This window comes from Pocillopora damicornis, chromosome 8, assembly GCF_964200805.1.
Source record: "Pocillopora damicornis chromosome 8, jaPocDami1.2, whole genome shotgun sequence".
NCBI lineage: Eukaryota > Metazoa > Cnidaria > Anthozoa > Scleractinia > Pocilloporidae > Pocillopora > Pocillopora damicornis.
Window position 1 is genome coordinate 23894738 of NC_142677.1, and position 22404 is coordinate 23917141.

The 22404-nt window shown below is 40.2% G+C and overlaps 2 protein-coding genes across 2 annotated transcripts; one reads left to right on the plus strand and one right to left on the minus strand.

The window, feature by feature from the left end:
* The first annotated feature begins 1491 nt into the window (after nt 1-1491).
* On the plus strand, nt 1492-9674 carry LOC113665703 (uncharacterized). The gene is made up of 2 exons (XM_089180564.1): nt 1492-1588; nt 3357-9674. The coding sequence occupies exon 2, from the start codon at nt 3387-3389 to the stop codon at nt 7377-7379; it is 3993 nt and encodes a 1330-aa protein (XP_089036690.1). The 5' UTR covers nt 1492-1588; nt 3357-3386; the 3' UTR covers nt 7380-9674.
* Nucleotides 8082-22379, minus strand: LOC113665693 (adenylate kinase 9). Its single transcript, XM_027181424.2, has 29 exons — nt 22162-22379; nt 21709-21765; nt 21060-21123; nt 20630-20779; nt 20335-20447; nt 19951-20139; nt 19561-19689; nt 19258-19332; nt 18760-19004; nt 18291-18471; nt 17615-17771; nt 16866-17175; nt 16242-16399; nt 15334-15894; nt 14894-15204; nt 14550-14775; nt 14218-14410; nt 13787-14006; nt 13492-13560; nt 13141-13356; nt 12505-12723; nt 11893-12106; nt 11411-11612; nt 11068-11214; nt 10655-10872; nt 9892-10258; nt 9453-9551; nt 9066-9283; nt 8082-8500 (listed from the first exon to the last, which is right to left on the minus strand). Exons 1-29 carry the CDS (start codon nt 22225-22227, stop codon nt 8289-8291), a joined length of 5586 nt encoding a protein of 1861 aa, XP_027037225.2. The 5' UTR covers nt 22228-22379; the 3' UTR covers nt 8082-8288.
* Nucleotides 22380-22404: the final 25 nt, after the last annotated feature.

Consider the following 22404-nt stretch of genomic DNA (forward strand, 5'->3'; position numbering starts at 1 on the left):
CGTGGCGTTGGCGTGCCTGCGATACAGTTAAACGCATGTTAAAAGTAGCATCTTGTACGGTCGGACGGTCGGACGGTCGGACGGTCGTACATCCAAATTTTTTCGGCTTGATGGGTTACTACTATTTTGTATAATTATGAGGCTACGCTCTGCGAGCTCCGCTATTAATATTTATAAAGATTAACTCCACCACTCGATTTTCTGCTTTAATAAATTTTTACATGAAAATTTGTAAAAAGGAAGTCAATTTTTTAGTATGGCCCAAACTAACCACCGTACTGTACCTTTCTGAGATGTTTTTTATCATTTAAATTATTAACAAGTAATGTCATGATTTCTCTTGCAATTTTGTGTAATAAGCACTTACAAATTTTTTAAATACTACAAATTGCAATCGTCCTACGAGCTCGCGCAATGAAAAATTACAATTCACAACCACTGTAAAAGATGCGTCAACGCTTGCGACAAATACGTTGATGTTAAGGCGGATCTGAGCCAAAAAAAAAAAATGCGACGAGCCTACTCGCTGTCCATTTTTCCCCTTTTTTCTTCACTTGCTCGCACGCTATGACAATATGTGTCTCTTGGTCTGCTCAATCTTCTGCAGCATGGATAAAAGGCAACTGAAAGACCTGCCACTCAAGCTCAGGACAAGAAGAATAAATGACACTATTGAGTGACCGCAATACTGAGGAATACTTGCCTCATTCAATTGCAATAACTGCACACACACGTGGAAGCTGAATGTTTTGGGCCGCGGAAAAACCACCACGCCTTTCTTACCAGTTTCCTTATATTTAGGGCCTGTTTACATGGAGGTGGGGTGACCCGCCTGTCCATACAATCTCTCATTTTATCTTGATCACGTTTACATGCGGCTCGCCCGGTTTGCCAGGAAGGGTAACCCTGTCAGCCGGGGTGACAATTTGCCATGTAAACGTCTCAAGGTTGGCAAAAAGCTCAAAAGCGAAACACGTATGTTTTAAAACTTTGTACATTCCTAGCCGTCTGATGGCAGAAATCACCAGAAACCGCAACACAAGGAGTTTAAAATGTTCACATTTCGAAATATTTAGCGTCGTAAATCGACCATATTTTAAACTATTTCTTACGACGTATTAACTCAACGGTTCCTCTCGTAACCTAACACCGCGTAACACAACGCTGAATAAGTGAATAAGTGAATACGTGTCCGAGAGTTAATCTTTCGTCCTTCTCGAGACGTGAGCTTGGGACGCGCAGCAACAACCTTAAGAAACCTCACTCCAGCCCCCCGGTATTGTAAGAGTGTATGTAAACACGTTTTACTTTTAGACCACGGCTAGGCGGGTTACCTCACCTACCAAGGGTCCCCCACCTCCATTTGAACAGGCCTTTTACTCTCTAGAGATAATCCTGAACATTCTGTAGAGCTTTGAGCGTTTTTAAAATCGGTGTATGAGCACTGAACCGAGACGTTTCCTTTGACGTAAAACAAAGCTATTATAGTTGTCACGCAATTTACTGCTGAGTCACGTCTCCATACTGTATGGTATGATCAACTGGGTTTTGTTTTAAACGCGTCGACGTTTTAAGGTGTTCACGAAAGGTAAAGAGTCTTTTTCATAACTTGAAATACTGTGTGCATACTTTTAACCGTAATTTTATTGCGTTGTTGTCTATAACCCTTGCCAAAAACTGCAATACGCTCTTAGACGGCTCTTGAGTAATCACTGAAATTCGACTCAAGAAATTTCAGAAGTTCCGCTCGTTTTACAATCCCAAGCGTTCAAATTCACCTCTAGTAGTTGTTGTTTGGAAGTTTCACTTAGTGATCCGACGGTCTTTGTTAGTTCCCTTCGGTTTGACTGATTTAATGAAAACCACACGACCACGTAGAAGGATTATTTCTACTTCTTCAACACTTTGGTTTGCCAGGTCAGTGTTGCGATGAATATCTCAAGTCAATTACCGACCTAATTCAAGAGATTTTAGGAGACTCCGTGTAACGATTGGTTTGTGATATAGCTGGATCCGTAGTTTACTACATTACATACATTACTGCAGTAATGTATTCAGTCATTCCCCGTAAAATTTGTTCGTCATTACTTTCAAATAAGTCTAATTTTTGATGAAACAGAGAGGTTTGTCTGAGCAGATAGACCGGAAGTCACTCTCTAAAGTTTGTTTCGCAATCTTTCTCAGAAACGTTTTGATTTCTTTGATTCCAGCGGCTTAAATTTGTTAAATTCTGTCAATCGAGAGAGAGAAGAAAAAGAACACGTGCATATTCAATTACTACTGTAAAAAATACCAAATGATTAGTGAGGGGAATTGGCTGAGAGCTCTATACGCCATGCGTAACGCGATGTTCAAGGATCAAATTTTATGGATATAGGGTCAAGAGATAATGAATTATTTCAGCGCTCCCTTGCTATATAAACAACCAAACTATCAGTTTTTTCTCAATAAGGTTAGTGCAAAACTGAAAGCTGAACAAGTTTTCGCTCTACCTTTTTAAAACAATAGATGTCGGAAGAGGAACAGTTTTGTTTGCAAACATACCGCCTCTTACATTAGCTTTTTTTTTTTATATGGAAAAGTTCGCCCAGGAACAGAATATTATGATAACTCCGATTGAACGTTAACAATAAAGAAGTTTTCGAGGATAATTATGTTCGCTCAGCCACAGAGCACAGCACAAGGTCCTCTGCAAACTTTGTTTTAGTTGCGACTAAAGTAAAGATGTGGAAAGAGGAGATAAAAAGATGCATGACAGGACAAATAAAATTTGTTTTCAATGTTGAAATGTGATCCAAAGTTTGTAGAGGGTTCTCAATACGACCGGAACAAGCGGACTCGCTTCAAAACTTGAGTACTTTTACAAGGTATTGTTAATCACGAAGCATTTGTCCAAACTGTTAACTTCATGCAAATTTTTTCCTGATGTTAAAACAGGTCACAATCCCTTTCAGATTTATGTTCAAGTGGTTAACAAAATGGTTACTTGGTGACCCAGATCTGTCCGAGCTTTCGAAAAAAATTGAAAATCTTATTTTTCTCAGTCCTGGTTCCCTGTTACCTCGTTCTGTTGTTGGTCAAATTGCTGTCTTAGGTTTTGTGAAGGACCACGAATTATTAAGGATGAGGGCGGGGTATAAACGCGCCTTAATAACAGTAATGATGGCAATGAAAAGTTATTATTATTGTTATTATTACTATCATTACTAATATTATTAATATTCTCTTGCCTAAGGGTTTACGTGATGTATGGCTAATTAACCGTTTCTCTAAGCTAACAATAAACGGGGCGATGGAAATCGCTCTTATCAGGCGCTTAATCCACATACACATTTTTTGAAATCGTTTATTTTTAGGAACTTCTTGGTAGTTATTTCTATCCCACAATGGCATGCTGCTTGGAAATAACTGATGACACGCTATTGGGTATGAAGCTGAACACCCTTCTTATTAACAGAGGTACTGCGGCGCTACGACGCATATTTGATCGCTATGTACCTCCCCCTCAGCTCCTGAAGTTCTTGAACCGGAAGAAACCTGACATACGTAAACTGAATCGAGAGGGGAAGATAAACAAGTCCCAGTGGGACAAACTTTACCCGGCGCCGGCGGTTGGTACCCCTGCTTCTAAACGCTTCGACATTTCTCTTCTTTACGTTTTGCTTCGTAACGTTTGTGGAATGCCAGCTCCTGCTACTGGCTGGGCCGCAAAACCTCCTTCAACGGATAACACAGTCCAGGCTGCAGTGAAAACGATACACTGGTATCGAAACCATTACAGTCACGCAACGATTGTCGAGATCGACGAAGCTTCATTTCAATCATCTTGGAAGGAGATTGCTGACGCAGTTCAACGTCTCGGTGAAGACGCTTCGCGAGTAGAGAATCTTAGAGCCGCGCCACTGTCTGCCAGCATTTGCATAGAAAGACTTGCTAAGTTTGATTTCTCCGGGGAAGTCCATTTTTACGCATCCAAGTATCATCCAGGAACTCGCAAATGGGTTTTCAGTCATGTCGAAAGTTGGTTTCAAAATCGCATGTCTGATTCACGTGTTCTTATCATAACTGGAAATGCTGGTATGGGCAAATCTGTTATTGCAGCACAGTTATGCCATAACATGAAAGAGCGCTCGGTTCTTGGTGGAATGCACTTCTGTCAGCACAATAACCAGAGGAGAAGGAAACCAGAGCTAATGGTACAGTCACTGGCCAGACATTTGTGTGACAATCTTCCAGGTTTTAAGGACGTCCTGACGGGTCAGTTGGCTTGCTTAAACACAACTGATCTGACGACCATGATTATGGAGGAACTGTTCACGCACGTTCTTCAAGAGACTACGAACATGATGGCAGATCCAGGGATGAACATCCTCTTGGTGGTGGACGCTGTAGATGAATGTGAACATCAGGGAAGAAACGAACTCTTTGATATGATCAGAACACAGTTCCACAAGCTACCATCCTGGATAAAGTTTGTTATCACCGGTCGCACTGGACAAGCAATGATTGACAAACTAGCTCACTTCAACCCGTTTGTCCTCCACCCCTCAGACGAGAAGAACGAGAAAGACATCGAGTTATTTTTTGAAGAAAGCTTAAGGCGGCTGTTGCCCAATACCAGCATCGAGCAAAATGTTAGTCGCTTTGTAAGTCAAGCAGAAGGACTTATGTTGTATGCACACTTTGTCATTAAGCATGTCGAAGACCATAAAAGCACCCTCACATCTTCAAATCTCTCAGATGTTTTCCCTCGTGGGATCACATCTGTCTATGAGCAATATATTGATCGCCTGCAAAAGGATCTTGGAGTTGGCAAAGAGCGTTTCTTCGATTTTCTTTCGTCACTTGCTGCTGCACGTTCTCCTTTACCTGCGACCATGGCGTCGAGAATTCTCGGCCTGTGCTATGACATTGAGGATGGTTGGAGCCAATTCCAAAAGATGTCAGCATCAATCTCACGTTTGCTGCCCATTCATGACGGTTGCATCGATGTTTTCCATAAATCAATTGTTGACTGGCTCTGTCACCCTGAATTGTACGGTCAACATAAATTTACGGTAAAAATCACACGAGGAAATGTCGTGTTATTGAAAGAATGCGAAAGGACCTACAATTCCATCAAGCAGCGTCAAGATGTCCCTGTGGAGTACTCTCAAGAAGAAAGATACGCCCTTCAGCATGGAACGCACCATTTCACAGCCTTACCAAAACTAGATGAAAGCCAGAAAAACAGACTTTTTCGTCATGCATGTAGCCTGGAGCTGCTATTTGCTCAATTGCAGAGCAAAGCTTGCGACGTTTTCTCATTAATTGAGGAACTTCAAAGCATCAAACCAGTCTTGAAGCTTTCAGGTGATGACTCGAAAGAAGTCGATGATTGTATAACTTGCCTCAGGCGTCATCCCTACTTGTTGATGGAGAACCCAAACATGATTTTTCAGTTATTAGTGAACGAAGCCGAATCTACAGCAATAAGTCTCGAAGCTTGTTCTGTGATGTATCAAACAAAGTACCAACTTCCCCTCCGCCTAGAGGTAGTTAACAGATCCCAGACAACAGACCCTGTGATCACTAAGTTCCGCTGCAAAACCAGCGTAAATTGTTGTGATATTTTAAACCAGGCTGAGCACACTCTGTTGGTCTGTGGATGTGCAGAAGGTTTCGTCCACATGTTTTCAGTGGAAACAGGAAGAGAACTATGGAGGAGCAGATCTGAAGTAGTGATCGACATCTGGCCAACCGAGGAAGAGCGTTGTAACTACTGTTTTTTTGTCCCACAACATGGTGTGGTTGTCCACGGTCGATTCGATAAAGCTGTAACATTTGACGGTGGATCAAAGGAGCTATTTCCAGAAAACGAGCACACCTTTATCGATGCTTATATCTCACAAGACAGAAAAACGATGGTGACTAGGGAAACTCATGTGACAAACAACCTTATGATTTGGGAACTTGACAAAGGAGAGCTGGTAATCAAATTGGAACCGCCCACTGGGGGCGTCACATGTTGTGCGATTTCATCATGTGAGCAATATGTCATCTCAGGCAGTTTTGATAGAGGTGTTTCCCTTTGGAACATGAATGTGCGCGACTACACTTATCAGCAGAATGCATTTAGTAACGAAGAACCTTTAACAGTGGATTGCCTTTCTGGATCAGAAGGAAATTCACAGTTTGTGCTTCTGAATTCCTCCAAGAAACAACTGTTGACATTCTGTGAATTGCTTACGAATGAATTTGAGTGTTCTGAACTTAGAGAGATAAACCTAGGGTCGACTCATAGAAGTCTTGGTGTATCAAACCGTGGAGACTGTTTGTACGTATGTGGTGAGTCTCGCCAATTACATTGCCCGGGTTTGCCATTCGCAATACGTATTGCTCCAATTTCGAAGCGAACCAGGTGGACATATGCCAAAGAGGTTGACACGGAAAGAGTGCTTCTGAAGGACTTTGACACGGTCTATATGTGTCGCACTCTCGAAAACAAAAGTTCTGCAGAAATGGCAGATTGTGGAGTGAGAGCTATTTCCTTTTCGGCTAACGGTCAGCATTTATACGTTTTGTGCAAAGTGGGAATGAGTGTATATGAAGCTTCCAGTGGGAGATGGCTTCGTGGTAACCGGTCCATCCACGCAAAATCTTTTGCACTGTCACCGAATGACAAATCGATTTTGTTTCAAAGAGAAGCTTGTTTTGAATTGTGGAATTCCGACCTGCAACAAAGAGTTAAATCTCTAGAACATCCGATCACTCCCCAAAGGTTCTTCAGTTACCTCGACAATGATCTGGTTTTGTTTGTTTCCAGATCGGGACACATCCAGATTTGGAATCTCGATGAATCGACGTTCAGGGACATCAATGGCCCCAAGCAGTCTATGATCGAGTGCTGCGACATCTTTGTTTTCGAGCAAAAAGACGGCGTCTCTCATTATCGTCTCCTATGCTGTGATCGTCAAAGAGGTCTAATGTTGTACGATACAGTGAAAGTGCATCACATTCAGCGAAGCGTTCCTGAAGAAGAAATTGTCAAATGCTGTAAGTTTTCGTTTGATGGACGCTGTATTGCTACAGGACACATTGACGGATCATTACAACTTTGGGATGGTCAGCATCTTGATCTGAAGAAACGCCTGGGTTGCGGTGATAATCTACTCAAAGGGTGTGGTTATCTAGAGCAAGACTTTGGCGATGCAGTTGCAACGGTCAGTGAATCGGGAACGTTAAGGATCTGGGATGCTTTCTCACGCGCTCAACTCGGATCTATGAAATTTGAAAGCAACATCCATGGACTTGTAGCTTCACCGGTAAAGGCTCAAGTTTGTATTGCTCTTGAAGACAAATTTGTCATCGTAAATGTCCACAGACTCGAGTTTGATTGAAACATAATCAAACGAAAATCATGAATAGGGTAGTCACACTAGCAGAAAACTTCCCGATGTAACTAGGCAAAGTTTGCACCACACCCAGTGGAATTACTTTTTCAGAGTTAGTTCAAATCGTTGACCCTGCTGCATGGACCACCAAACTAGAGAAGTGGTAGACTACCCTAAACAGAATACCCATAGAACAGACTCAAAAGTTAAATTAGTCGCTGTCGAGATTATTTGATTTTTAAAAAGAGGGGAATACGTTTCCACACTGCATAATGTTGCCTTAAACATTAGTTGACAAATTGAAAGAGGAAATAGAGGGATTAGGAGATGTGGAGGCCGCGTCTTTTTGCTCAAGCTGAAGAAAATGCCTCGAGGCGCGATTTTTGCGTTTTTTTAAACCAACGGCTTATGGTGAAACGACGGCGCTGTAACACTTTCCTCTTTTTTCCCTTCTCCATCCTCCATTTTTAAAAGCACCAGCCATCGTCACTATTTGTCTAATTGTGCACAAAATATAGACTAATTTAGTTTTGCTTTCATCAATGATTAACTGGACTTTTGGACCGCTGCCACGTGCAGTATCGGATCGAACATAAGCCAGCTCCAATTTCAGAAAGGGAAAATTTATGTACTTCGTTATAAGGGAAATCATGCGCGCATATTTATGATCTATGACTAAAAGTGAATAAGGCACTTAAAAAAGACCGATCAGAAGTCAAAACGAATTTTATTTACAATTGCCACCTTGTTGCGGACATTATATTTACATTGCACAATACCGGTTCAATTTAGATCCAAATGCTAGTCAAGAGTTAGAAGTAAACCATGATTTCTTTCAAAATAAATAACACTTTGTCTTTCATCACAACTTCGTAGGAAACTTCACGTACGAACGATTTCACCGTGACTGAAGTATCACGCACACCAGGTCGGTGTGGGTTCTATGTCTTTAAGCGCCAGAAAAACTGACAGTTTGTGATCAAAGTCGATGGGTAGTTCATCTGGTTCTCGGTAACGAGCGGTCATCTCTTTGCCGAGGTACCCAATCAGTTCACACTCTTCCTCGAACCTCATCAATTTCTGTTTGTATTTTTTGCGCACATACTCACTGCTCTTAGGATTGTAGGCTGAAATGAGAAAACAAAAAGGTTTAAGTTCAACTTCTCTCTAAACTGCTGGATCCCAATAGAAATGTCTCCCAGCTTTAACTGGATTTGTACTTCTGCATTTCTTTCTTCCTTAAAACGCGATACGACAGGTGTGAAATTCATTGAGATCACAAGAATAAAAATGGAGAAAGAGTATTGCAGATTTCACATGTTTAGGGAGTGAAAATTGTTGAACATTTTCTGCGGACGCAAACAATCACTAAATAACGCGGGCAGCGGTATCACTTTTGTGGAAGTGAAGAGAGAGACAAAAGGACGCTTAAGTACAGACGGTCACGTGTGGCGACCAGAAGGAGAATGAAACTACTTCTGACGCTCTTTGATAGCAAGCAGTCAATTGAAAGTGCTTGTTTTAGTATCTCACACTAAACAATACACACATAGGAAATCTTAAATTCCTGTCGCCATTTATATCACGTTTGTGCTTTAGCTCCCAATTGTTTAACTAGCCTACGAGGCTTCTTTACTTGCCATGAATTCCGCCAGTTTTTATGTTTTTACGTTCACGTTACTCGTTTCTGACCTTTAAGGTGATAGCCAATATAAAGTAAGGCAGATTTCTTAGCATCAATGAATGGATACTTCGGTTTGAAACAACCCACGGCAGTTAGCGCTTTGGTTAGAGCAGTGGCTACACTCTGCTCCATGTAACCTAACATAGGGAGTCCACTGACAAGTAAAGGTTCTTTTCGCGGCGGTAACTTGTGTGGTAGTGTCAATCCGTGGTACTTTTCTGGTAGCCTGTCGATAGAAACGAGAACTGTTTGATTATTCTTGATTTAAGTGCTGTTAGCAATTATTTTTTACCTTACCGACCCGTTGCAATAGAAAAAGGAAATTCATGTTAAAAATTTGAAACTTCTATCTTTAGCCTTTCTCAATTTTGTCTGCGTGGTCAAATTATAATTACCTCATAAATTTTTGAAGTTTTTCTTCCGATTCAAAGCAAAATAGTTTTTCTCTATATTCAACCACTAAGTTTGTCTCTCCAGGAACAATGTGTTCATATCTGCGGATAAAAAAATTACGAATAATGACAATAAGTCAAGGAAATTAAAAACAAAATGGATTTGTAGCTGTAAAAATTAAAGCAGTAAATGAATAGATAAATAAATAAGATGCGAAAAAAAAACAAGTCCTCCCATCTTTTTGCTCTTCCTTTAGTTACGTTATACTTTACACTAGATCATTCCTCTCCTTTCAGAATTTCGGACACACGTTTCTTAAATATTTTTTTCAAGAGATCGTTTCGCTTAAAAATTGCCGAGAGATATACCATGTAATGTAGGTCGTAACATGAATGCAGATTCTTCGTTGGACAGAAACCACACATGCTAAAACTCACTAACCTCAGTTTGCCATCCAGATACGTCACAGGACAGTAGCCTTTTAGTTCAATCTGTTTAGGGAACATAGCTTTAACTTCCGCTTCCGTCCTTCTTTTCGGAAGGAGGTCGGGAGCAGGGAGTTTTCTAGGGGCCTGAGGAGGAACGTAACGAGCTGGATCCGCGAGAAATAGTTCTAGTTCCACTCTGGACGCCATTTTGTAATAACGTCCTCGAAACTCGGCGGCAAATTCAAGCGAAGAGTTTACAGAACAGTCGACCAACTCTCCACGGTCAGCTAAGCTGACTGGGCAGTACTGGCCAAAGTCGCCCAAGCGGACAAGACACTCACTCGGTGTGATACACATATCCGCTATTGACGCCGCTTTGCCTAAAAGTACGAGAGAAGGTTAAGGTTAGTCAACTAACGACGGGGCTTGGTGCCGAGTCTTCAACAAAGGTCAACAAATAACCTGTCTCCTCATTACTCCATTAACTTCCAAACCCCTCTCAACTTATTCTAGCGTTGTGGTGTTGCATTAGGCGATCAGTAACATTTTCAGTAACTTATCAACTAGCCGCAAGCAATGCATCTGTTTTTTGTTGGTATTCAAAGTTGTATTTTTCGCTGAGTAGTCGTTCACCATTTTGCTTGTAATCTAGAAACCGAATTTTTAAAAACAATTTAGTAAGTGAGTTCCCAAATCACGATTGCGATAAAAAGCTTATTACCCACTCTAACATATTTCTCTGCGGTAGTTATCAAATGAATCGCCTCTGACTTTACCTTCAGATAATCTCTGTAAGTAAGTTTGAATCTGACGGACGCTTTTTCGGGCTTCATCAAGAGCCTGGTTCCAAATCCACCACTTCGACCGCTGACCGTCCATAGGCACCCAATTTCTGTGCTCTTTTTGGTACCAGTCTCTGACCTCCACAACCTCTCGCTGCCAGGCGTTGAGCCTGATGCCGAGTATCTGTTGACTATCGTGCAAAGGAAGGATCCTGGAACAGATAAGACGAGAAACAGTCATCAAAATATAAATTCTCTTGAAAACACTACAAAAAACAAAGCTATGCCTATGAAAACTTGAACAAATTGTTAGATACAAAATACAACATTGTGTCTAAGAGGCCTCTTTGAGGGTTTACAGTCGTCTATTTAACCGAAAGCGGAGTATCGATTTCGTTTTTTAAAACCTTGTTGGAGCATGACGGTCAGCGGTTCCTCGTCTCAACACTTCGTCATCGTCTACTTGTAGTTCCAGAACTCTAACAGGAATAATCTTCCGCTCGGTCAATAGCTCCACTTGTTTCTTGGTGACAGGATATCCGTCAAGTATAAACCTATCATGAAAAAAATATATAATAATGTAAAATGAAAAGTTAAAGAAAACCGCTACTTTTGTTTCGGAACCTCATGTCTAGCTCCTCATTATATTAGATCGGACTAGTTGTAATCATTTTTTAGAGTTATTCAAAGTAATTTTTCACAAAAACGGGTTTCTAGGAAATGTCTTCTTCCACCAACCCACAAACTTACCCTCGCGTCTGACACTGCATGTCCAACAGGGCGACCTCCAAAGCTTGTACCGCCAATTCATCTGGCACGGGGTTCCCAGCCTTTAGGTGAAGGTTGATTTGTCGAGCCAGTTCCGTGTATGATTGGAAATTCAGAACTTTTCTGACTGCTTCTCCTATAGATAGTCTCACTACGCCATACTCCGCCACAAAACGCTTTGCCACTGCATTGAAAGAGTAACATTATAATCAAATCATGCGTTTTGTTTATAGAGACAAACAACGAGCCAATTTTCTCGACTTTCCCTTCTTTCTCTCGTACCCATGACTCAATCAAACATATAGAGAAAACAAAAATCTGTTTTGCTTAAATATCACAACGAGAAAATCTCGGTGAAATTCATGTTTAGGTGGGGTGGAGTAGGAAGAGAAATTGAAGGAGTAGAGAAGGGAGCAAAACATCTATAACCTTACACGTTATTATCAAAATGTACTCAAACTTACATCCAGTCTTGCCAGACTTTGGAGGTCCAATGATCGCCATCTTAATAGGAACGACAGGTTTAGGAGAAGGTTGTTTCAAGAAACGTGATGGACACTGCATGAACGTCTCCCGCTCGTCTCGTCCCGAGCAAAAGTAAATATGTTGTCGGTAGACAACAGGGAAGGAATTAACACCAAAGCCGTGTTGAGGGGGAAGAACTTCACCTTCCAGCAACTGAAAAGAAAAGTCCACTTCATTCTACGGTCAACACTTTTTTTCTGTGCTCAACAACCAACGGGCTATTTAACATGGAATAAATTAATCAAGGACTTTCCATTGTAGCCACGGAAATCAGTATGGCACAAGTAAGTAAAGTGGCTGTAAAGAAAGAATGAAGATGAGAAATGATATGAAAAATAATGATTACCTCTTCCTCATTTTGCCACAGACATCAGCTTATAAAACTAACTGACTTCTCCAAACTTTTCTCGCGAAAACAAAATTTTTCCCTGACCTTATGCAGATGGCACAGCCAGCCTCTCTCTACGGCTGTCCTTACTATGCAGTACCTGACTTTTCCCTGACTATTTCTTAACCTGGAACTAACAAGATTTGACGAATCGTAGTATTACCTTCACAGGACACCACCTTCCAAAGCGACTCGGAAACTTGTAACCCATAGCAAGCATTCTGTTGGCCAAGTAACCATCAATAGCGAAGCACCGATCAAATAGACTCTCCCGGAAATCAACCACAGGCTTCAGAACTTTCTTGATACAATACTCCACAATGCGCGGCTTCCGTCCGCCATTAATTTCAACCCGAGGAATTGAAATCTCTTCTAGTGTTTCCTAAATATTAAATATTATGATAAAAAATTTTGCATCAATTTTGAAACCAAATTCATTCGAAGGCTTTCTTTATAACAATAGCAGTCCTCGTATGGTTCGTTTTTTCCTATTTTCTTTGGCAGTTTTGTTCCCTATTCAGAGCTTAAAAGTCGATCTACAAGTAGGTAAACAGTTAACACAACTTCGTGCAACTTGCTTCGTGTATATGCATGTAAATAAAAAGGCTTAGATTTATCTCAGGCTAGTATACTATAAAAAATAGAGACAAAACAAAAAATGCGGTCATTTTTTAGAAAAAAATTCTTCGATTTGATTATTAGACATTACAAACAAAAAAAAACCACATTCTTCAAAGGGATAGCTTTCTCTCTGACAACACAAAACACACTGGGAACTGATCAACTCATCCGTACTGACCTGCACAGTAGCAACTCGTCCCGTCTCCTCGTCATACCGATCTCCAATCTCAGTTTTCAGTCGTTCGATAGCATCCTCTTCACTCTCCTCTTCTTCTTCCTCCATTTCTTCTTCATCTTCCTCCTCAGCATCCAACAGCGCCTCAATATCTTCGTCCTCTTCATCTTCGTCTCCATCATCCTCGCTGTCATCGCTGTCCCTCTGCGCCCTGCGGGCCTGGAAGCGAGTGTAAACCAAAAGTTACGCAGGTGGGACTGAACACAGGTGATCGGAAATGGTCGTACATAATTGTAAATTAGTTCAAATAAAAATGAACCACCAAGAATAAAACAAGGTGAACAAGAACATTACCATTTTCTCGGCTTTTTTGGCCTCTATTTCCGCTATCTTTTCTTCCCGTCGCCGCGCTCTATCTTCGTCCTTTGGAGAGAATGAAAAAAAAAGGCAATGTTTAGAGAAAATTGTCGAAATAGTGATAGCTGATTTACTTTACACCTTCGTTGTCTCCTTGGACTAAACGAAAAAACATTTCAGACGACGATGGTGAGAGCCGATCACTGCACCATCAAAGACACCAACTTGAGACATCTTCTAAGCTTTCTTGGCAGAGATACAAGAAAACTGTCTGAGATATCATTTATTTTACCTTCTGTTTCTTAGCCAATGCTCGCTGTCGCTCCTTCTCCGCCTCTCGCTTGTCTCGTTTCAGGCGCCATTTGTCAAGAAGTGGTGGCAGGAGGCGGTCAACAATTTCTGTGTCTTCCACCACAAGGATCACTGCAATGTCTGGAAACAGGCCCACGGAGGAAAGGTAACGAGCCTCAGCTTCAGTACGGGGGAAACCCTCCAAGATAAACCCAGTAGATCTTGAGGGAAACAAGAAAAACAAAAGAAAAAATAAACCAAAAGAATCGTCGATCGCTTCAGTAGGTTTAATTTATTCGAAAATTCCAGTAAAAGCGTGGTAAGCTTAGATCAATAGAGTTCTCTTGACTAAAGCGCGTAGATGTCTACGAAGTTAACAGAATAAGCAATAATTTAACTTGTTAATGACGTGTAGTATAGCACCCATCTCACCTGAAGGGCTCCTCGTTCCACCATGCTGGGAGAATCTTGTCCAAAGTTTCGTTTGGTAAGGCTTCACCATCAGCTAAATTGGCGCGGATGCTTTCCTCTTCGTCTGTTAGTTCCAGTTCTTGTTCTCCTTCGCCCCCAATCCCTTCCTCGCCATCAGCTTCTCCCTCTTCGGCCTTAATAGCATTTTCTGTATCTGGATAAAACACAATTTTTCTTACTGAAATGCATATCTGGAAGTCTACTTCAAAGTGATGAGAAACTTTTAATAATTCTTCATTTTTGAACAAAAATCGAATGAAGCAAAATCTAGAATTGCACTCAAAAATACTGACCAGTCCCCTCCAGTCCTTCAGGTGCTGTGATGGCTTGTTCACCGGTTCCTTCTTCGTCATCATCATACTCAGGCCCAATCTTCTTTTTCGTCTTTGCGATAATAAGTTCCTGGAGACGATCCTTGAATGAGATGTGGAATACGCCCATTTGTTTGGCAAGTTGACGGCCATGAAGGGTTTTACCTGCTCCTTTGGGACCAACGATCAAAAGACGAATCGGGGGAGGCTATCGATTGAATAAATAACAGTTCAATGAGAAACAGCATGTGTGCTTTTGCGTTCGTTGTAATCGCCACAAACCAAATGCAAATCAGAAGCCATTTGTAGTTTGTAAAATTTCTCACCTCAAGAGGTCTATTGCTCGGCAAAAAACTCTCTGGATCATCCAAGAAGACACCCCTAGATTCAGGAGAGGAGAAAAAGTATGTTCTCTCGCGGTATTTGGCAGCACATTCAGCGATACCCGGCCACAAAACGAACTTTTCCTTCAACATTACAGGACAGTAATGGTTTGTGTCCCCAAAGATCTTTTTCTTGTCCTTGTTATAAATGTCCTCTTCTTCCTCTTCCTCCTCTTCTTCTTCCTCCGCGAAGTCTTCTTCTTCTTCGTCTTGATCCATTCCTGTGTACTCCCAGCCGCGGTAATTGAACGGGGCTGAAACAGAAATGCGATTCACTTTAACTGAAACGAGACTTAACAAATCAACAGTGGTTAGGCATGATCTGTACTCTTATCGACAACGATATTTTTTATTACAGTGGTCACACAGATGTACTTTCTTACCTTCAACTCTTTTGACGACCTCCTTGCTTAGTTTGTCCAGTTCTTTGTCAACAGCTACCATTATAGGTTCTATATTATTCGTGCCTTTCAATACAGACAACAGCTGAGTAAAGTCTCGATCATAGTTCGTTCTAAGATTCTTGAACTCCTCTGTCTCGGGAGTATTGGGTGGCATGTCTGAATCCAGGATTAACTCCTCTTCTTCAGGTCCCGGACCTAATGACAGGTCTTCTACTGAAGGCTGCACCTCAGGTGTCTCAGTAGCCTTCGGTTCAGCTTCAGTAGTAGCACCATCGTCTTCCTCCTCCTCTTCTTTTCCTTCCTCTTCTCCTGCCTTCTCTTCCTTAGAATCCTCTCCATCGACCTTCTGTGTTTCTTCCTCTCCCTCGCCGGTTTCCTCAGCTTGCTCCTGCCGGAGCCTTTCTTCCTCTTCCTTCCTCTTGGCTTCCTCCGCAGCCTTTCTTTCAGCTTCTTCTTTTTCTTTCCTCTCCCTTTCAGCTCGCTCGGCTTCCTGTCTAGCTCGTTCCTCGGCGCGTCTGGCCTCCCATTTCTCGTGAAGTTCTGGAAAAAACAAATCATGCTCATCAATCAAATTTGAAAATAGACGCGCGCACAACAGAAATGCTAAAAACCCAGACTTTAACTTCATATCCAACATGACCAGAAACCGGGAGACCCAGAATGGATCTGTTCCATATAATATCAAAGGTGGTTTTGTTTTTCTCAGTATCGTGATAGGAAGCCAGGGTCATGGAAAAGAAAATTCCTTATATTCATGTCCGTTCACCATCCTATCATAATGAATCAGCTAGCACATCTGTTCACGAGTCCACGTGCCTGTCTGTTTGTCTGTCTGCGTGTGTGTCCGTGTGTCAGTCTTGCACTCTGGAATATGTTTCTTAAGATACCTTCTTTGTTGGTGTAATACCATCTTTTCAGCAAGTATTCTCCATTTTCACTATCATCTCTTAGGCATATCACCTCATCAGGAACAATGTTCCTTTCAATCATTGAAGTGAACTGTTCTCGTGTTCTTGGAAAGTTGTCCAAAATGTAACCACCAGCACTAGGATAAAAACAAACAAAACATTTTTCGAAATGGTTGCTACTTACGTCGATGAAAAAAGAACAATAGGTTCTAGAGTGCTTTGTCAGAAAAATAAATGGAAAAGTTTTCTCGATAACGCCATAGAAGCAAAATCAAAGAAAAGGGTTTTAAAATCCTTTGGCTGTGGTGTTACAGTTTTTCACCAAAGTCTGGCCGACAAATTCTACCCTTGAAGTTTCTCAGCCTTGAATGAGGCCCAGTGCTAACAACAGGTTGTAGAATACATTAGACCTTCCGTATCCGAAAAAGTTGTTCACATGTTCATGATGATTACTTCTCTTCAGGTTTATGAAAAGTAAGTCACTACCCTCGCTCAGACCATTATGCTACATCATAGTAACATGGATGGCTGCCAAGTGCAAGAAAAATGACAACATAGAATCCAAGTTTATCCAAAGCCAAAATCACTACTGTACAAACTTACTGAGGTCCATCAGGATTCAGTTCCTGAAGCTCAGCATATCTCTTTTGAATAGCCTCTTCAATCACATCAGTATACTCATCTGGTGGTAGTTCAGGTTCTCTTTTCTCAGCCTCGGCCATGACCTCATTGACAATCTTCACAACTTCAGGATGATTAGCATCAATAGGTACCTCTACCTTAATAGCCACCCTTGGTTTACCATCATCACCTGCTTCATCTCCTTCCTGTGTTTTCTCTCCTCCACTGGTTCCATCTTCATCCCCCTCTTTCCCTTCTACTGCTGCTTCTCCAGCATCTTCAGCTGGATCAGCTGTTTGAGGAAGAAAACATAGAAGTTAAATATGCCCTAAGACTGAGCTTTGTTAACACCTCAGATGGAGATGACTACCGGAATAACAAAAAAAAATTAATTTAAAAAGTTTACCATGGGTCATGAACTTCTGACTTGGAGTTAGATGTTCTACCAAATACCTGACAGAAAACTTTTTGCCAAGATAAACAAAAGACTTTGTTTATTTGTATGAGCATCTGCACACAGCTATAGTCAGTGCACAGGACACTCTAACCTCTTCATTAAAAGACTAATCAAGGTTGCAACAGTACACTGATTGTAAAATATCTATCTAACTAATGAAAATTAAATGGTTAGCTTTGTAAATGGAGTTGCATTACAGAGGAAATTATTCTTTCTTTCAGTATATTGTGAATGTAATTGAAGCATAATATTGAATATTTAGTTGCAGACTTACATTCATCTCCCTCCTCAGCAGCTTCAAGTTGTTGTGATTGTTTTGCTGCAGTTATTTTGGATTTTGCAGATTCGATAGTTTCCTCCCTTAGTTCATCCAACATTTTCTTCCTAGCAGCCTCTTTCCGTGGCTTGATTAATTCATCAATGTCAAAAACCTGAAGAATGAAATTAAGGGCATCAAGAATAAGTGAAAACAACAGCATGACCAGTAAATAATATTTTTTGATCCATTTGTTTGCACCTTTTAATGCAAACATTCTTACTTATAGGCCCTCTATAGAGAGCTTCAAGTTTATAGTCAGCACAATTGATTTCCCATAATACAAAAAACAAGCAGCAAAATTAGGATGTTATGAAAATGAAAGTTAAATTCACTTGGGCTGGGTAACATTTCTGAGAAAAATTTGTTCCAAATAAATGCATGTTGTAAACCCTATTCATTCCAGCTGAGTGATGATTTGAAAGAGAAATAATATCTTTCCATTTGGTTCCAGATTAGTTTTTCGAAAAACACTCCCCCCCTCCACCACATGCCTAATGAGCCCCCTGTATGGAATCCCTGGAGACTAATAACTCCCCTTAGGGACTACAGTAGAGAAGGCAGCTTTTCTTCATTAGCCATGGGAAAATCATTTACAAAAAGGAGACCTGGATCACTGCTGTTCCATTTTTACCTTGGCATTGTATCTCTGAGCCAATGATTGAGCCAGTACAGTTTTTCCTGAGTGGGGTGGACCCAGGACACACACTTTACAGGGAGGACAGGGCAAGTGGGGGGCAAGGAAGGGACGTGGATTCCTCATGAAGTGGGCCAGTGATTCATTTGATGCCATCACATATAGCTTGTCCAAGAAACTGAAAAGTTAAACAGAACAAATCAATTTTAAAAACTGACTTAGTGCTACACATACAGCACTTTATCCCTCAGAGCAAATTTGGATCATAGATGCATCAAGGACTAACAAGTGGATGGTCTTCTGATCTATACTTTTCAGGTGGGGAAATGTTATGTTCATCAAGTTTTAAGACAAATACAAAACTGTAGCAGTCAATTAAGATAACCCTTCTCCATTTCCAATTTCAAGGACCTTTCCACAAGTTTCTGACAACCTACAACAACTTTGTAATTTTGTGTCTCTTTACCTGACTGAAAACTGTGCCACGCCTTGAGCAATGTTACCCTCCTTCAATGCCACAGGGCAAGCACGTCCCCACTTGCTGCGTCGCCAACGGAACTTTGGTGCTACCATCTCAGTTGCTGCCAATGTGCGCAGAAGGTCATCAGTCTCCGTATCATCTGATATTTCCTCTCCTTCTTCTGCTCCTTGAAGTCGTAGGGGCACCAGTGCATGGTTTAATTTGAAGGTGTTCAGTTTCATCATAAGAGACTGAAATAAAGTGTGAGGTGGAACTTAATTACCTCAAAAGTTGGAAGCTAAAATACAAAAGTAATTACTGATGATAGGTATTTATATGCAGCCGTCTTTAAACAAAAAAAGAGCAATTGTTATATTATTTCAAAGTACTGTAAGTACAGTTTACAGTTTATTTACTACTGTTAAATTCCTATGCTTTTTTAATTATACCACTAAAGAAAATTGAAACATGATCATCTTCTTTTTAGCCAGACATAATACTCACTTTGAAGACAACTTTTGGATTCTCATTACCATCCAACTCAATAAGCTTCTGTTGATCATGATCAGCCATGTAATCCTAAGGGGAAAAAACACATTTGAACCCCATTCATTTCAGTTTAATTACTTAAAAGTCATTTTTTACATAGCTGACCCTAACGCAAAAAATAAGTTCATCAAAATTGACAACATTCTCAAAAAGATAAGTCCAAAGGGAAACTGTATAAATAATATAAATTATGTTTATGTCAATCTGGTTATATCAATCTAGTTGTGGTACAATATGTACAGTGAACATGTTACATACCTCAAGCGTTCTCAGCATCATGTCACGATACTTTTTGATACTGGCAGCAACATTCTGAGGTAAGTCCTCTGGCCTTGTGACAAGTCTTGCAACAAGTTCTGGTGTAATCTCTTCTCTTTCTTCTTCCTCCTTCACGATAAAAAAAAAATTAGTTGTAGATGTGATTGCCATGCCATCTTTCATGCAGTTGTGTTTTTATCTAATGTAAGGCCACTGCATTGCATCATGCAGACTGTAAACTCAAGTTCAGCGAAGATTAAAACAATGGCATTAGGTAGACACAAAAGTCATGGTGAGTTTTTCAACTCAAGATTACAGATACTATTAATAATAGATTGTAACACCAACAATACCACTATCTAAGTTCTAAAGTTTGAAATCAAATCCAACCTCTTCCTCTTCTTCAGTCATTTCTTCTTCTGCTTCTTCTTCCTCCTCATCTTCTTCTTCTTCTTCATCTTTTTCTTTATCATCTTTAGCTTGAAGCTCAGGGGTGTATTCACTCTTTGTGTAAAGTATATCAGTCAAAGGATCCACACGCTGCTCACAACGTCGCTTTTCTAAATCTTTATCTGGAATCTGATGAGAACAAGAAAATCAGTTGGCATTTGTATCAACTAAAACTAAATGTAGATATGTGCCACTGTTTTATTTTCTATTCAGAAAATAACTACTTTAACATCATATATCCATATTTATATCACATGATAAAAAAGACCTTGACAATTTCTAATATCATTTTAATCTCCCCTTAAGTTCACTTATGTTCTTTACCTTCATGTTAATGATAAAGTCCGGTGTTAGTGGTAGATTTTTGACAAGGTCAAGCTGATCAGCCATTGATAACCAGTCCTCACACAATGAAGGAAATCCATCCAGTACATACCCTAAAAAAGAGAACAGGAAATTTTATCAAAGCTATACAAAAGTAATGAAAAAAATTCAAACAAAGTAGTAAACAAGTAGGTTTTTGTAGCAACATAATTCAGTGTCTCTCAACAAACTACACAGATCTTGGTTATCAACATTTTGATAAGAAGCATTTCTGATAATAAATGTTTGTACTCACCATGATGGGCAACTTCTGGGGAACTGATCTTGTCCAATAAAACCTTTGCACAAACTTCTTCGGGAATTGCTTCACCTCTCAGCAAAATATCTTGTGCATTGGCACCTAGTTCTGTTTGCAGTTCAATTCCTTGATTGATTATTTCTGAGCCTTGGATAGAAGAAATAAAAAAGCAATAACAAGCAGTCATAAATCAATTGAAAGAAATTATTCAAGCATAAGACTACAATAATACCTGTTTTGAAATAACACTCTTAACAAAAGATATTTTTCAATTGTCTGCCCAGTGTAGGTACAGATTTAATTCCACACTGATATAAATTTGAGAGAATTTTAAAGGTACAAAGAATGTTAACTAAATATATGGCTTCATTTACAAGTAGTAGATGTTGAAATAATGTTCACTTTATAGCATGCCCTTCCTACTCACCATTAATAAGCTCACATTTCCATGCTCTGGCAAGCTTCCTTGCAAGGGAGGTTTTACCTGAACCCTGTTTATGCAGAAAAAGTATCATGTCACACTTTTTTTATTTGAGAACAGAAAAAAACCATTTTTTCAAATAGAAAATAAGCTGGAATTTTTTTTATCAGCATTCAACACAGGAATGAAACTACATATAACAATGAATAATCAACAGATACTGTCAAAACTTTGGAATAGTTAAGCACAGTTTGTCTTTGTTTACCTCCTCAGAATGTAAACAATAATGAAGAAATAATTATTTTGATGAAAATGTCTGCTGGAAAGAATAATTACAACTCACTGTACTTAAGATCATACTGTACGGTAGCACAACTGTCAGCTCAACAGGATTTACAAACACTTGCAATGCCTCTTGCCTTGCTGTTCAAGTGTAATAACTATTTGGTGCAATGAAACTGATCTAAGACCATCAAAAGTCCGACAACGACTCTGATCGATTTGATAAAGCTGAGAATTAACTTGAGTTGCATTGGCTAACGATAAATGTAACTTCAGTCGTTAGGGTCCTGCTTGTAGATCATGATCATGATCATGATCTTCAGTTGTACAGTTCATTGACAGATCTGTATCTTGAACAGTCACAGGTACTAACCGGCTTTCCAACTATAATAAAACATGTTGGTTTGGAGTTTAGAAACCGTCTCTCGGCCTGGAAAAATAAGTGTATACAGTGTAGTTACTAATCGCCAAAATGCGATATGTGTACGTCCAAAATTTTAGAATTAGCTAATACGAACATTTAAGCTTACAGCTAAAACAGGCTGAAAAACGAAGATCTGGTTAAATTATACTTTGATACCTAAACAAGCTCAAAGTATGACTATTGAAGACGATTTCATTAATGTACAGGGCCTTTACGTTATGTGCGATGTGGCCTCTGTCCAACCGATAGATGTCGTATAACGGAAGTTTCAGCCTCGGATGATGAGAGCTAAATTATAACATTTATAAATGTAGGAAAGAACAGCAACTCAAGCCTCAAATAAGCTAAGCGCGCCAGATTCCATCATGTCTCTGGCAAGATAACGCTAGATCTTTCGCTTACCTCGTCTTCATTGAACGGATCTGCGTCATTTATGTTGGTGTTGGGTACGATTTCGACATCAGTCATCTTCCTGTAGGTTTAGATCTGAATCCTGGAATAAATTCAGTTGACTTTCCGTGAGTTGCTGTGCATTTCGTTGCCGACTGGCTTTTCAACTCTTGAGGCTGTCTCGTCTTGTATGCTGCTATGACAACTACGATGTTTACAGTCAAAACTGTAGAGGACTGGAACGAAAATATAGCA

Bases quoted from the DNA above. Each gene is read 5' to 3' on its own strand.
- LOC113665693 (XM_027181424.2), bottom strand. From the start codon at position 22,227: ATGACTGATGTCGAAATCGTACCCAACACCAACATAAATGACGCAGAT. The intron at 20,780-21,059 runs GTGAGTAGGAAG...CTTCTATCCAAG, and splicing joins GAAATGTGAGCTTATTAATG to GCTCAGAAATAATCAATCAA. The intron at 17,176-17,614 runs GTAAGTCTGCAA...TTCCTCAAACAG, and splicing joins TGCTGAGGAGGGAGATGAAT to CTGATCCAGCTGAAGATGCT.
- LOC113665703 (XM_089180564.1), top strand. From the start codon at position 3,387: ATGGCATGCTGCTTGGAAATAACTGATGACACGCTATTGGGTATGAAG.